Source organism: Pipistrellus hanaki, assembly GCF_964339955.1.
Source record: "Pipistrellus hanaki genome assembly, chromosome: 7".
In the NCBI taxonomy this organism is placed as follows: Eukaryota; Metazoa; Chordata; class Mammalia; order Chiroptera; family Vespertilionidae; genus Pipistrellus; species Pipistrellus hanaki.
Genome location: NC_140509.1, coordinates 28303846 through 28319306, shown reverse-complemented (window position 1 = coordinate 28319306; position 15461 = coordinate 28303846). Strand labels below are relative to the sequence as shown.

At 40.6% G+C, this 15461-nt stretch overlaps 1 protein-coding gene across 7 annotated transcripts in view; it reads right to left on the bottom strand.

Annotated features, from left to right (window-relative positions):
- Positions 1-14904, bottom strand: part of ADGRB3 (adhesion G protein-coupled receptor B3) — a 687259-nt gene extending 672355 nt beyond the window's left edge. For 6 of the 7 annotated variants that reach the window (XM_084890389.1, XM_084890391.1, XM_084890392.1 and 3 more), the window contains exons 1-2: positions 14494-14904; positions 10925-11696 (exon numbers count right to left, since the gene is read on the bottom strand). In XM_084890389.1, the coding sequence (XP_084746515.1) occupies positions 10925-11681 (757 nt within the window). In that variant the 5' untranslated portion in view covers positions 11682-11696; positions 14494-14904. Of the gene's footprint in view, positions 1-10924; positions 11697-12821; positions 12964-14493 lie in introns of those variants that run through there. The other variant, XM_084890390.1, reaches the window with a different exon arrangement.
- Between the last annotated feature and the right edge of the window lie 557 nt (positions 14905-15461).

Here is a 15461-nt window from a genome sequence, read left to right as displayed (position 1 = left end):
CTCACATATGCTCTGTGCTGTGCCAATGGAACAATGGTGTTCCACAGCATTCACTTCATCATATTTAAAGGTAAAATTATTGAATAATAAAAAAGGCCATTGTACATGGGAAATTTCTCAGGTACCACTTAGAAAATAGACACTGTTTGCCCTCTACGTTCTAAAACCAAGGCCAGCCAAAGAGAGCTGACCACAAGCTGACATATCTGTAAAGGAAGCTGACCTCTCTGGGAAGCCAAAATAAACGAAAATTTCTCAGTCTACATTGCAAAAGCAGATCTTTGACAGTCTGCCAGATTTATGTGGAAAAATTACGTAAACATATTTCTGTCTTCCTAAGGTGCCCTCTTTTCCACATTACAATTATTGTGAGTAGCTGACATAAGAACTATTTCCAAAGGCACCCAGTATACATTAAATATTTGTTATTATTGCCTATTCAGAACAATTATAAACTGTTTCAACAGAAGTTTAGAAAAAAGGCAGTTTAACCTTTTGTTCTTTTAGAAATTACTTCTTTTTCCTCTTTGATGTAAAAGAGAAATAGACTAACACAGAGGGGGGGAAACTGTAATTTTCTGTATGAAAATATAAGGTCAAACTTAACTGTCTCAATTTCTTTTTGAGAATGAAAAAGAAGGAAAAAATAAAAAGGTTTGTGTGTGTTTTGCTTTTCTTTGTTTTGAAGGAGACAGCAAAATCAAAATGCAAAATGAAATCAAATTAGCAACTGAAATTTGGTTTTAATTTCATAATTCTATTAGCTTGATATAAAATTATAGCTAAGTCTTAATATGTCAGAATTATTTTATGTTTTATAAGGAAGTCTTAATGTTATTAGTGTTTAATTACCAACTCACAAAACTTCCTTTGACTTTCCAGTTCAAATGTTCTGGAGTCACATCAACATTGATATATATATATATATATATATATATATATATATATATAGTAGTATATGTATGAATGTATACATATTACTACATAATCTATAAGCTAAGCAATCAACAAACCAACAGGTAAATATAAAAAACACTTAAAAACCCTAAATTTAATGGAGTTATGAAGATGAATACATACTGAGTTCAGATTAAGTGTAAAAAATACCATTTCAGCTAAGCTTAAATGGCCAACTGATTTTCATTTTCCATATTTCAATTCTTTAAATTGTTATTATTTATTTATCTGTTTACTTGTCATGCTCTATATTACTACTCAGCAAGGAGGCTAATTATTACATAAGACCTTTTAGTACTTTAAAGGGAAAAATGAAACCTTTAAAATGTTGGTTTTGAACCTTCTGGTGAGTAATCAGAAATCCCTCACCACCAAAATTATACACCCCTGTGTTAGTCAGGGTCCCGGTAAGAAACTGACAATGTCCCCAGTTACGGTAATTTGAGAAGAAAGTAAAGCATGGATATGCTCAGAGAAACCAAGTAGAGAAAATACAGTTTCTGGGGTTAGAAACATTGGGGGTCCAAAGGGGTGGGAGAGAGTGGCTGCCAGAGCTCAGTCTGCAGATTTATTTGGAAATCCTGTATAATAAAAGCATAGTATGCAAACTGTCCCCACAACTGGGAATTTGTCCAGGAGTTTGACCACAGGGCAGGGCCCACCGGGAAAAGGGAGGGAGGCCCTGTCTGGCAGCTGGCAGCTGCTAAGGACCCTATCAGTGCACAAATTTCATGCACTGGGCCTCCAGTAGTATGTAAACAGATTTTTGTCTTTCTAAGTTGCCCTCTTTTCCACATTACAATAATTATGAGTAGCTAAGGACAGAAGCTGTGACTAAATAGAAGGGACACTAACCTTAGGGTCCTCAGAAGTACTTCTCACTGTACCATAACTAAAAAATGAAAGACATTTTATCTCTCTAAAACACAGATTTCACTAGAAATTCACAATGAAATGAATATCCAAGATAGATCTTGCTAAATCATCTTAGTAAATCTAGTCAGACTCTGAGTTTGAAACCTACTGCTCTTTAAATTTAATGAGCTTAGACTGAAAATCAATAGTGTTTTTTGAGATGTGCATCACAATTGTTTAAGTAATATATACCAAACAGAACAAAAATATAATCTAAGATTTAATTTGTAGAGCTTAGTCTGTATTAAGTAGTACAGCAAAGCATACTCTGATTAGTCCTGGCTGGACACCATCTAATTTTTTTAAATGATTGCATCTATCAAATATTAGATCTAAATGACAGTCTCTTTTACATTATAGAGATGGTATTAAATATAAATTCCAATCTGGCTTATGTTCAGCTGAAATAATGTTCCCATCATATGTTTGCTAATTAGGATTCCATCAATGAGGCAAGTATTGGACTGATATTGATATAGGCCATTATAAATTGGGAATTTGTGATTCAGATTTAAGTGCTTCAGAAACAAACAACAACAACAAAAAATACACACACACACAAACCCAGGGTTCTGAAATTCTTCAGTTTTTCATTTGAACCAATTTGTATTAAAAATGTTAGAGAAAGGAAAACCACAGTCTTTAGAGGATTCTATGTAAATGGCACTTTTTAATGGAGCAACTACTACAAGTCTCACAGTTATTGCCTAAATAAAACAATATATGCAGCAGAGCTTTGCAAACTGGAAAGCAGTTCCTCAATGTTAGGTTTTATGTATCCTTTTAATTTATAAAATGTTTATTAAAAGTATTACTTTTTAGGAGAGATATGTAGATGGAGCTTCTCTTAAAAATATGCTTATTGGAGCCCTAACCAGTTTGGCTCAATGGATAAAGTGTTGAGCTGCGGACTGAAGGGTCCCCGGTTAGATTCCAGTCAAGGGCATGTACTTTGGTTTCGGGCACATCCCCAGTAGGTGTGTGAAAGAGGCAGCTGGTCGATGTTTCTCTCTCATCGGTGTTTCTCTGTCTCTCTCTACCTTCCTCTCTGTAAAAATCAATAAAACGTTTTTAAAATGTACTTATTGGAGAATAAATTATTACTATTTAGATATGCAAGTGTAGAAATTGTTTTTGTTTTGTTTTGTTTTGTTTTTTGTTTAATCCTGACCTGAGGAATTTTTCCATTGATTTTTTAGGGAGAGTAGAAGAGAGAGGGAAAGGCAGAGAGAAATATCGAGGTGAGAGAAGCACATCCATTGATTGCCTCCTGCAGGAGCCCCAACCATGGCCCAAGTTGCAATCAAAGCACATGTCCCTGACCAAAACTGAATCTGGGACCCTTTGGTCCACAGACCAACACTCTATCCACTGAGCCAAACCAATTCAGACTAGAAATTGTGTTGTTGTTTTTTTAATTATTATTATCAAGTTTTCTTAAAAAGGAGGACCATCAGTAGAAATATCATGAAATAACACTGTAATATTCTCATCCAGAATGAATATATATATATATATATATATATATATATATACACTAGGTGAGTGTTCATATTAGGTATTATATTTCTGAGAATAAATATATCTGTGACATTTACCACCTTACCATATTTATTTCTAGAAAATAATTTCACCAAGGTAATGTTCTCTGGTTGACTTCATAACTGATTTAATGCTTTTTTGTTAAGTCTAATTATTTTTAATTTTTATTCTAAATATCATAATTTGATATGTCAGTTTTCCATGCACATACTTGCTGTTTTCCAAAATAACTCCCAACACCCAAATAAACGTGTTATTTAGAAGATACAGTTTGAGAATATAATTTCTAGAATTAAGGTTAGCAGGTAAATTATTTCATTTAACATGGTAGATTAACCATTTGACCTTTAATAGCATGTTCCAAGTATAATGAATATGAATATGTGATAGAGGCTTGGTTATGAGAAAAGTGCACATCAGCAAACATGTCAGATTTCCAAAAGGAATGCCTGTTCACTCAATTAATTTTGAGAGAAACCGATCCATGCTAATGTATTTGACTATGCATTTGTTACTTATCCCACCTTCTGTGCAAACTAGAAGTATATTACTTTAGCAGATATGTAGCTAGGTCATTCTCTGCAAGTGAACAAAATTCTAAGTGACCGTTGAAAGATCATTGAACATAGAGCATTTGGCATTTTATGAAGTCTTATAGATATCACTTTGTAATTTTGTTTTTAAAAATATTAGAATCTTCAAATGAGTGCTAACAAAAAAATTTGTTTACTTTTAAATATCTGAATATGTAAGGTTGTAGGGAGCTCTCGGGGCTCACTGGTCAGTAATAACTGATAACAGGTCCGCATGTTTCTTCAAATGCTTTAATATAGATGAGCATTTGAAGAATAATTCCTTTTCAAAACAGATATCAAAACATAGTTTAATTTGCATAGTGCAGCAAAGAGTGAAATGCTTGAAAACTTTGATTGAAATAGCTTTGCAGGCTCTGGGCAGCAATGATATCCAAAGGACAGCATCCCAGGCCTAGAATGACTCACACCGCTAGCTTGATCAGTTTGATGTATTAGTCATGCCTCCATCAACACAAGCGTACTGAGATGCTACATTTTCTTCATCTACTACAAAACAGACATACATTCAAATGCTTAATGATCCTTTGCTAAATGTCCCTAAATTTTCCTAAACAGGTTCAAAAAATTCAATGACAATCTACTTCATTACTTTCATCAATTCTCTACCACTTATAGTTAGAAGGCAAAAAAAAAAGTTTCAAAAACTAAATTGAGAGCCTTATATAGTGTGGACTAAGTGTTTTACATGTGTAATCTCATTTAATGCAATCCTCTATTGCAGTAGATTGATGATGAGTCAAGCTTGGTCACGCTCAGTCAACTTGTCAAAGATACTACAAGGTGGCTGAGTCACTTTGGGGACCCAAGTATATCATACAGCCAAACAGACCTTTCATTACAATGAAGTGACACATTCAGAAAAACTACACACCTCTCTGATTTTTATTAGTTAATTGAGTTGGGAAACATTTCCTCGGGGCTGGCAGGAAGTAAGCTATTCCAAGCCATTAATTTTATTGCTTTTATAAATACATTATGTCATTTCCTGTTCTCTCCTGAACCCTGAGAAATAAGCATTACTAACCTAGTATCAGTGGGGAAAAGTAGTATTACAGAATAACAGTTATGATGAGCAGATTCAAGCTCCACTCTCTTTGGGTAGGATCTCAAAACTCAGCACATGACATTTAAAAAAAAAAAAAAAAAGTAAGAAGAGTTTATTTTTGAATAAAGATTGATTTCAGATGATTATTAGAGGTAATACATACCAGACGTATTCTAAAGAATACTATCCTATCTAATAAAGAGGGACTATACCAATTGACTGCCATGCCCTCACAAAGATGGCAGTGGCCAGTCCCCTCAGCCCCACCTCATCCAACCTCAGCCCCACAACCCCTCAGCCCTGCCTCATCCAGACCCTGCAGCATCCAGCCTCATCTAGCCTCAGTCCCCCAGTCCCCTCAACCCCGCAGGGAAGGGCAGTTGGAGGTGATCAGACCAGCAGGGGAGAGCATTTGGGGACAATCATAGTGGCAGGGGAATAGTTAGGCATCAATCAGGCTGGCAGGAGAGTGAATAGGGGCTATCAGGCTAGCAGTCAGAGTGGTTAGGGGCAATCAGGCAGGCAGGCAGGTAAGTGGTTAAGAGCCAGCAGTCCTAGATTGTAAGAAGGATGTCCCACAGGGATTGGACGTAAACCAGCATTCGGACATCCCCTGAGGGGTCTCAGATTGGAGAGGGTGCAAGCTGGGCTGAGGGTCACCACCCCCACGTACACAAATTTCATGTACCACACCTCTAGTCTTTTATAAAAGTATTCAATTAATAATAGAATTGGTCCTACTAAGAAATGAACTAAATAAAGCAATGCATGAAGCTTGATATGAAGTAAAGTAAAAATCCCCATCTCAATTTTGAAAGAAACTAACCTGCAGTACATTTATCTATAGCTATCATAAAATCCATTGAAACATACATGTTGGCACATGCGTGCATGCATGGCCCACATACATACATATACCAATTTTCATGTTAACATTTTAATTTAGCACCTACAAAAATTATGTTGCTATGTAATGGAGTTTTGTTTCTTAAACAATACATATATAAGCTGCTTCCCAAATTGACAAAATTCTGAAATGGCAGAAGTAAAATTATGACATTACTTGTCTAGGCCTACAATTTTCATATGCCTATAGGTCATAACCGTGAGTGAATAGCAAAAGCATTGAGCATGACATACAAATACTTTTTCCTCCTTCTTTATATATGTTTGACTTCAAACTATAAAAGAGAGGATTTGAGAAATGTCATATTATAATATATAAGTAATACCAGAACCAGAAGAGAGAAATGAAGACAAACAGAAACTGGTCAATTTCCTTACCATATTTTTTGTAGACAGCATGTATACAAAGTTATATTTGTCATTAATCTCTTAAAATAGATATGTATGAAATGGAGACTATTTCTCACTAGCTCCATTCTTTTCATCCATTTTAAATGCTATTAAGCAATACTTTGTGATCAAGGGATGGTATAAATAATACATTAATGGTATTGGAAATGAGACAAATGGCAGCCATCTTCCCCTAAGAATAGAAAGTAAAAGATGGATGATTTCCCAGTATTATGTTTTTTTATTCTTTTAATTGTAATCAATTTATGTTATTTTTTCCTACTGAGATCTTTGCTTTGTTCACTTAATATTAATTTCAGCCAATATTTCCTGAAGCTCTGTTAAGCTCTGAATAGACAATTTGAAGACCCAGTCTTTATACTTGAAGAATTCCTGAGTTAGTTGAATGAGATGAAAATATAAATGAAAAATATACTGCAATATGACAAATGCTACAACAAAAGTACAGTATGTGCAAAGGGCTAGGGGACTAGCTAAGGGGCAGGACAAACTGTCAGGATCTGTTTTTTCAAGGAGCAGCAGACTCGGTATCATGTTCCACATTCTGATGAAGAGTGTGGAACCCTGAGGAAGATGCAAAAGTGGCTGAAACAGTAATGAGGGCAAAAAGAGCAAAAGTAGAAAAAAATAGGATATAGACATACAAACTGCTCTAGATGATAAAGATGTGCCTACTACTGCAAATACATACACACGCATGGGCTAGATTTTATGCAGGCACATAGTGAGACTTCCCTTGGGTGGTAGAATGTCAAGGATCAGCAGAAGCAGAGTGGAAAAACAAGTGAGTGTGTGTGTTCAAATTTCCTGGAATCTATACAGGGATCCCAATTTCCATTCACATAAGTAGCACCATTGATGTAAGTAGAAAACAAAGGTCCCATTAAGGCTTATTATGTGATTTAAATACCCTGGTGTCGAATACTTCTGCCAAAACTGTTTTAATTACCTTAAGGAAAGAAATAAGATCTTATATCACCATTTATATTTTAGCTGTATAGTCCAGAATCCTCTTTGGTAAAAGAGTTCTGGGAAACAGAGTAAAGACCTTGTGAATAAATACCAATCTATCCCCAAGCTTCCCTCTGAAAACCTGATAAACAGCATTGAGTTTCCTTTTTTAAAAAAGAAAATTATACACACTACATATACGCAGTTTCTTTAAATAACTTCATGAAATAAGATATCATTAATTTTAAAAAGCTTCATTTAGCTGATGTACTTGGTTTTCAAAATTTCACTTAAAAAGTAGGGAATGACAACTAAGTTGCTCTAATCATATGCCACCCTTGACTATCTCAAATGTAATCTTAAAAAAAGAAGCTATTTAAATGCACTAAAATGTAACATTTAATGAAGCATCAGTCAAATAATGTTCTTTTATAACATATTACAGACAACATTTGTAATCATTGGTGTTGTCACTTAAACGCTGATACTTTTCTTCTTGTTGTTTTCTGGCTATAAAATTCTTCAGTACATGAACATATTATGAACTAACATTTTAGCAAAGATACTATCTCAAAGTTAGCATTTCATTTCTGGGAGGCCACAGTTTTCTCAAGTTCTAAATATGATTTTGTAAATTCAATAAATACATTCAAAATATTTGGTATACCTTTGCCGTCACCATCAGCATCACACAAAACCATTTGGAATTGGATCGACTGGGTATAAGACTCTTCCTTCAAATTTGTGCCATTTCTATGATGCAATAAATGTGGAAAATATTCCTACTCAAGGCTTTCTGAGTCAGTGCATATCCCAGTGAATAAAATGGGAGTTGTAAACTGTGGGAAACAATCTTCTGCTTATACCTGTGATATCATACAGTGCATTTTTATTGCTTTTCCATAGAAAATAGAAAGCATAAAGTAATATAGCATTGTGAAACCTCATTTTAAAACTTAGGTTTACATGTTACCATATAAAGGCATTTTGCAATACTATTAGATACGAGTAGCACAACTAAATGTAATTATTAACATCAAGCCATGTGAATATCATTGTGATCATTTATTTGAATTAAATAATTATTTCATAAGACTTTATATACCATTAACACCAAATATTTAAGATGTAAGATACTTTGCCTAAATTCTACTAAATTAAGAATGTGCAGACTTTCACATGTCTTTCCTACAATGGGGCAGAGCCAGGAAGGTCTTCTTTGAACGAGGTAAGGAGTGCTGTATACGCTTTATAAGAATTACTTACAAATGCATCAGCTACAATTATGTCACCAGGAATTACATATCCTTACCTTTCTGACTCAAAACAGCTAAACAATTAAAGAGCACACATTTAGAATGCAGGCTGTGCAATTTTACTGATCTAGCCTATATTCTTCTCCTATTAGATGAACTTTTCCTACTTCTGTCCTATCAACATGTGAACAATTTTAATACAATCACTTTGGTGTCAGCTCCTGTTTCATTTGCCAGCTCATTAGCCAGAAGTTATGTACATTCCCCCACAGGATTTCTACCTCTAAGGTCTAAAATCACTCCGTCTTCGTCATTTACAAAAACAAGTGTCTGTCCTGTCCAACCTCTCTAAACCCCAGCACCCTCTCAGCCCAGATCCCATGATCATGGCCAGCAAAGACACCGAGAATCATGCTTCACGCGCACACAACGAACGACTCTGTTCCAGTCCCTTGCTGCCATCCTCAGAAAAGGGGCTGGGGGCCTGGCTTCACTTTCTCCCGCCATCAGCTGTAAGTCTGAAGGCAGAATCTCACTCACCGAAGAAACAAAGATTTTTATTCAAACAATAATGAAACAAACAAACAAAAACTAGTTTCTGGGGGTTCATTGTCTTATTAGCCAGCCTGTAACATCGCATTTTCCGTGTGTGCTGTAGCTTCATATTCTAGGGGACACTAATTAGTTTTAAATGGTGTTAAATACCATCCCTGCAGTTGCAAGTGCTTCTTGGGGATTTTTACCGGAGAAAAGAACTCCTGTAATTTAAAAGCACTTTGTTTTCCTCAGGCACAGCTGTTAGGGAATCGCGGACCTGTAGAAACCTTACAGGCCCTCCACCCCTCTCCCATGCCTTCCTCTGCATGCATCTTCTAACATCTTCCCCCCCTGGACCAGTGCTCTCCCACAGTCCCCATCCCCCGCCCTGCTTTCCGCAGAGAAAACGCAGCTAGCTAGCTGGTTAAACCCTCCTCTCTCCCCCTCTCCCCTTACAAAGCCTTGGCTGCCCCTAAATAAAATGCTCCAACAACGTGTCAATTTTACATTGGCCACAAAGGCAACTTCTGTTGGGGGAGGGGGAGGAAAGGGGGACTGGAGCTTGGCTGTCCCTTGCCACAGACAGGGATCTTTGTGGCCACCAGAAAACATTTCCTGCATAAGCAATCAACGCTCGCTCGCTCTCTCTCTCTCTCTCTCTCTCTCTCTCTTTTTTTTTTTTTTTTTTTTTTTTTTCAGGGCTGGGGAGCAAGAATGAATCTCCCGGAACAAATGGAACGCCTCCATGTACCATCCCAACAGGAAACTCGTTTTCTCAAAATATGCCCCTCTCTGGCATTATTAAACATGATCCACAGGCTCACATCCTCCGGTCGCTTCCCCCACCACAGGGTGGAAGCTCGAAGTCTCTCCTGTACTTTCCTCTTCCTCCGCATTTCCGTTGCACGGTTCCATCCATCCATCTAGCTCATCTGCCAGGGGCTCCCTCTCTCCTCCTTTGTATCCACAGGGGACCACGAAGAGCAAAATCACAAAATCACAAAAAAATCACGCAGCGCGGATAACAGGTCTCAGAGGGTCTGCCTGCGTGTTAATTCCGCCCTTCCCCCCTGATTGCAGGCAGCTTCCAAGCCTGGGGACCTCCGGGTCCATGGGGGCTCTCCTGACCCCCTGAAAGGCCCAGCACCAGCAGGGTTTATATGTGCGAAGCAGCATCTGCACGTCGCCCGCCTGCAAGGTCACATGTCACGTGTACCAACTTGTCACATGTCACATGTACCAACCTGTCACATGGCACATGTACCCTTGTCACATGTACCAACTTGCTTACTGACTTTGTGTCACCTTTTAGTCCTGAGCCCCAAGGCTGAGGAGGGGGCATGGATAAGAAGAAGGGAGCTAAAGAGAGGAAGGGAAGGGACTCGGTCAGGGACGAAAGGGAGAAGGGAGAAAACAGGCTAAAGATCCATTTTACAGGTGTCCTGGGTGAGTCTGTGTGTGTAGGTTTCCCCTAGGGGCTCACCCATCTCCAGTGCAAGTTGTCTCCCGCGTTTTGTTTTTTGTGTTTTCATCCTTTCTCATGAATATTCCACCCGCACTTCTGGGGCACGTGTGGCTGAGACCTATCCCATCCTCACTGCCCCATCTCTTAAAATCCTGACACCTAAGAGACTAGCCTCAGAGACCTTTATAGGTAGAGATCACACATCAAATGAATCCAAAGATGACGGTGTTCAAGGAGCAACACTTGGGCCCAAGAGTTGAAGCAGCACCTTTAAGGCCATCCCCCCGATGCCCCTCCCCCTCCCTGTCTCCTCTCCCCCTCCCCCTCTCTTGGGGACACTTACCTTCTTTGGGCGGTCGCTTGGCCTCCCTGGTGAGATTGCAGACCTGGGTGGTTTGCAGCTCCTGGGTCAGGCAGCCCTCGGTCTGCTCATTCAGGGGTAACACCACATTATTTAGCAAAACCAGCGACTGGTCGTCGATCCCCCACTCTCCCAAGTGCTGAGGGCAGGTGCATCTGGTATACATGATCCCACAGGCTTCTGTTCGCCCGTTTTCTGATTTTAAGCAGCTCTCCAACCAAGTGCATAATACATGGCAGCCAAACTGGCTTGGGCTCACCTTATTCAATACTAAAAACTCAAAGAAAGATTTCTGGTCTTCTTCCCCTTTTTTCTGTAATCCTGGGAAGTCGGTGGGAAATACCCGGCGGATCTGAATGAAATTTTTATCGTACTGTAGAAAAACGAAAGCATTCTTGGAATGGCAGAGTTGCATTATAGACTGATTCTTTCTTAGGAGATCCTTTATTTTTTCATGAGAGAAATGATCGAACTGGTAAGCCAGCAGGGAGAAGTTAGAGCAGCTAAGGTCCTTTTTGGAAAATTTCAGGTAAATGCTATATTTGGTTGGATCTGGATTTTCCAGTGTCCAAGTGCAGTTTGTAAAGTTTTTGGGAAACATTTCACTTACAGAATACGATCCATAAATGACTCCCTTCACCAAAGTTGAACACCAGAAGTCTTGGGCAGCATTAAATCCAAACATAACCAGGAGATAGGTGGAAAATATATAAATCAGCAGGTTACGAACAGCCTTCATCCTATGTCATTTGGCCTGCAAAAATGGCAATGAAAGTAAAATGCTAGTAGGAGTCTACATGCATTGAAAAAGAAACCCCTCCAATGTTACAGCCAGCTGTTTTCAAGATTTCAGTTAAAAAAGAAAAAGAAGAAAAGAAAAACCTTTTTGAAAGGACAGGTAATTTTTATTTTATAAAGCCAGGAAATTATCTGTTGCTGTGTGAACAGCGCCCTCAAGTGGTCATTCACAATGACCAAATTCTCTACATTCAATTTAAAAATACTTAATAAATAGGAATGCCCTAATTTATCTACCAGGATTTACTCCAAATGCATTATATTCTATTGGAAAAAAAAGAGGAAAACATGACTTTTTTTAAAAAATAGTTTATCCTAAATGTTAATTTTAAAAATATTTTTAAGCAACCTATAAGCCTTTCCTCTCCCTCAGCCTTCTGCCTGCAGTAAATATCATCGTACAAAATCTAATCTGATAATCGGGGAACAGCTGTCATCACATTGCTTTTCTCTTAAATGTTAAAGTAATTATGGTACACGAGAGCCGTGATTTTAAAAGCACGAATGATAATGTGTTGCATAGTCTCCTAAATGTCCCTACACGTCTTTGCAGGGGCCACAGTGGGAAACGATGAGAAATTCCTGTGCAAAAACCTCAGCCTTCATGTGGATTAGCATGTTTTTAAAAACATCATCTGAGAAAGGGCATAGGTGGCTACATACACAGGCAGGCTTGTTTGACATCACCACTGAGAACCAGAATTAAAAGCAGTCATTTCAATGTGACATGCCCTCTCTCGGGATACATAAAGTGGATCCCTGTATTAGTATCAGTATCGAAAGGTGATGGCAGTGAAAAAAAATCCCAGAAACACACTAATTGAGTTGCCTTTAGCCTTTTAATTTGTTTTTGTTTGTTTGTTTGTTTGTTTGTTTTTTTAATTCAGGCTATTTTATCTATGGTGATCTACTGTAATTTAAGATTTACACATGGTAGATAAGAGACAGAATTTTCTTTCTTACAGATTTCAATTACAGAATCGCTCCCTTTCCAATAACAGCCCCAGAGCTCCTTCCTCTTCCTTAAAAAAAAAAAAAAAAATTGATCTTGCATAATAGAGTAATCCTTGGTTATATTTACCTCCGTAAGTAGTTATCCAAAAATAACTGGATTTTTTTCAGCTTTAACCTTTAAGAATTTATTTCTTAGAATAAATGACACTGCTTTTTTTTTTTTTTTTTTTTTGGTTAGCCTTTGAGCTGAGAAAAGTGATGCCAAGTTAATTAACAAAGTCTAGGCTGCAGTCTCTTCCACTATTCTGTAAACAGAGACAGACTGACAGAGATATAGAGAGTTAAGAGTTTTCATGTCTTTTTGCCTGGGTCGTCTCTGAACCAAAGGATAAAACCCTCTCCCTTCCCATTGCATAACACACACTGACACATGCACACAAAACCCAGGGACCCAAGTCCCTGAAGAAAGATCCGCATTGTCCAGATCATAATTCAAATTCTGTGTCTTGATATGGGCATAAACAGCAGCAACTTTAAATCTCTATATGGCAGCAGTTTTAAAATAACGTCAGAACTGCTGGGACTATCAAAACAGTGTTCTCTGTTTCAAGCATACAGCTCCATGAATAATGCATTTTTCTTCCTGAGGAAATAAAGCCAATGGGCATTTAAAGGTTTAAAAAAAAAAATAGGGAAAGTTGTAGGACATTCTGGAAATAATTTCCTCCTTTTTTTGCTGTAGCACTTTGCAGGCAATGCAGGTCTGCGCAGTGTTCTTCAGGATGGAGTGTAGGCGTTGGGAGCCAATGTGACAATAAGTGTCTAAATTAGGAATTCCATCCGTGAGAGGGGGCTTCATTTTATCATCGCTAACTCAAACAGAGGCCGTGTTTTTTCCCCTAATGAAATCCAGTACTTTTGCTTCCATGTGTCTGGCAGTGCATGTCTGCAGTGCTGTGCTCATCGAGGATTAGAAAGAGTGGGGAAATGGCTCTGATTTCACTTTCAAGCCTGCCCAAGGGAGCCCCCTCGTAATGCCCCCCCCCTTTTTTTTTTTAAATCATGAAGCCTCGATTGCGAAGTCTTGTTTGATTCTAGATAATAAAAAATGAGTAACTGTATTCTGCTCTTCCTCCTCTCCCCCACCCCCCCTCCCAACCCCTGACTGCAGAGCCAGTTCAAACAATCGTATTTCCCTCTTCTAAAAAACGAAAGGCTGGGATGGAGGCTGTCTAAGGGCTGGCCACCGAGGTCTCAAGGATGCCATTTATTTATTTATTATTTGTTTCTCTCCTACCGAGAAGCAAACCGGCCCTTCAGTTGAGCCATCCTCCAAACTGATTTTTCTGGGTGACACTTTAGTGGAGCCGAACATAGACGGCGCCATCACTCCACTGAACGGCTCCCCTTTCGGAGGAGACCCACTGCTTCCCCTCAACTTCCTTCTTAACCTTAAAAATCTCTCCTCGTGCAATCACCCCCGTCGCACACACAAGGAACGGTCAGACTGTCGGGGTCTCCCTGCCTGTATCCCTCCCGACCCCGCTCATCCTCCCTGGAAGAAGCAGACTTCCCCAACTTTTCAGCTGCGGCGGCGTTCAAGTCCATGCAGAGGCAGCGGGGTTTGCTCCCAGCCCCTCTCGCTGCCAGCAACAGCCTGCCCTCCCCCTGCCCTCCCTCCCTCCCTCCCTCCGCAGGCACCTGGGTCCCAGCCCCAAGCTCCTCGGCGGGGGACCCCCCACCCCAGAGGGAAGGTGACCCCGAGACCCCCTTCCTCCCTCCCTCCCTCCCTGCCTTACCTTCCACTCCGAAAGCTCAGCGAGGCTCTTGCTCTAAGACACCAGCACAGGCGCGCGTCCCAGCAGCACTGACGGAGAGGCGCCCCTTCGGTCCCAGGCACCGCCGTGGCCCATCTTCCCCGGCTCCGCTTCCAAAATCAGGATTTATATAGATATATATATGTCTATATTATTTTCTTAAATGCACACATAGGAGAAGCAAACGGTGGGGGAGAGAACATCAATCAGGGGACGAGTGGGAGGAAAAAACGCCTCCAGGACCCTCGATCCTGACGCCGTATCCAACCCAGCGCCGGGGGCGTGCGGAGGGTGACCCCCGAAGAGAGACTCTTAAGAAAACAATTTAAAAATAAAAAATGCAAAATGCTAGGGGCTGAAGAGCGAGGATTTGTTTGTACCAAATCGACACACTCAACACATCGATGAGCCAAGAAGCAGAGAGAGAGAGACAGAGCGCGCAGAGACGAGAAGTGGCGGCGGCGGCGGCGGCGGCACGGGCAGAGGTGCCGGGGCGGCGGGTTTCTCTCCCGAGTGTCCCCGGTCCGATCGGCAGGCTGGAGCGTCTGCTCTCCTCTCTGCGCCGGCCCCCCGCCTCCTCCCCTTCCTCCTCCTCCTCACCCCGCCCCGCAGGTACGGCAGGACGGACAGACGGCGGCTCGGGAGAGGGGGTGGACCGAATCCTGGGCTGGCGATGCCGGAACGCTGTTTGAATGCCCAGCGAGGACGGAGGCGCAATAGTAAAGCTCTGTCTCGCGTGTGCGCGCCGGCGCGCGGCGCTCGCGCTCTCCCGGGGGCGCGCGTGGGGAGGGGAGGGGAGGGGGGGTGCGCGTCCCCGGGGCCCGCGCGCGCGCCGGCCTCCCGCGTGCTCGTGGGCGCGCGCGTGCTCGAGCGCCCCGCGCCCGCTCCGAAGCCGTGCGCCCGGCGGCGGCGGCCGGAGAGAGGCTCCGAGCGCGCGGCGCCGCAGCTGC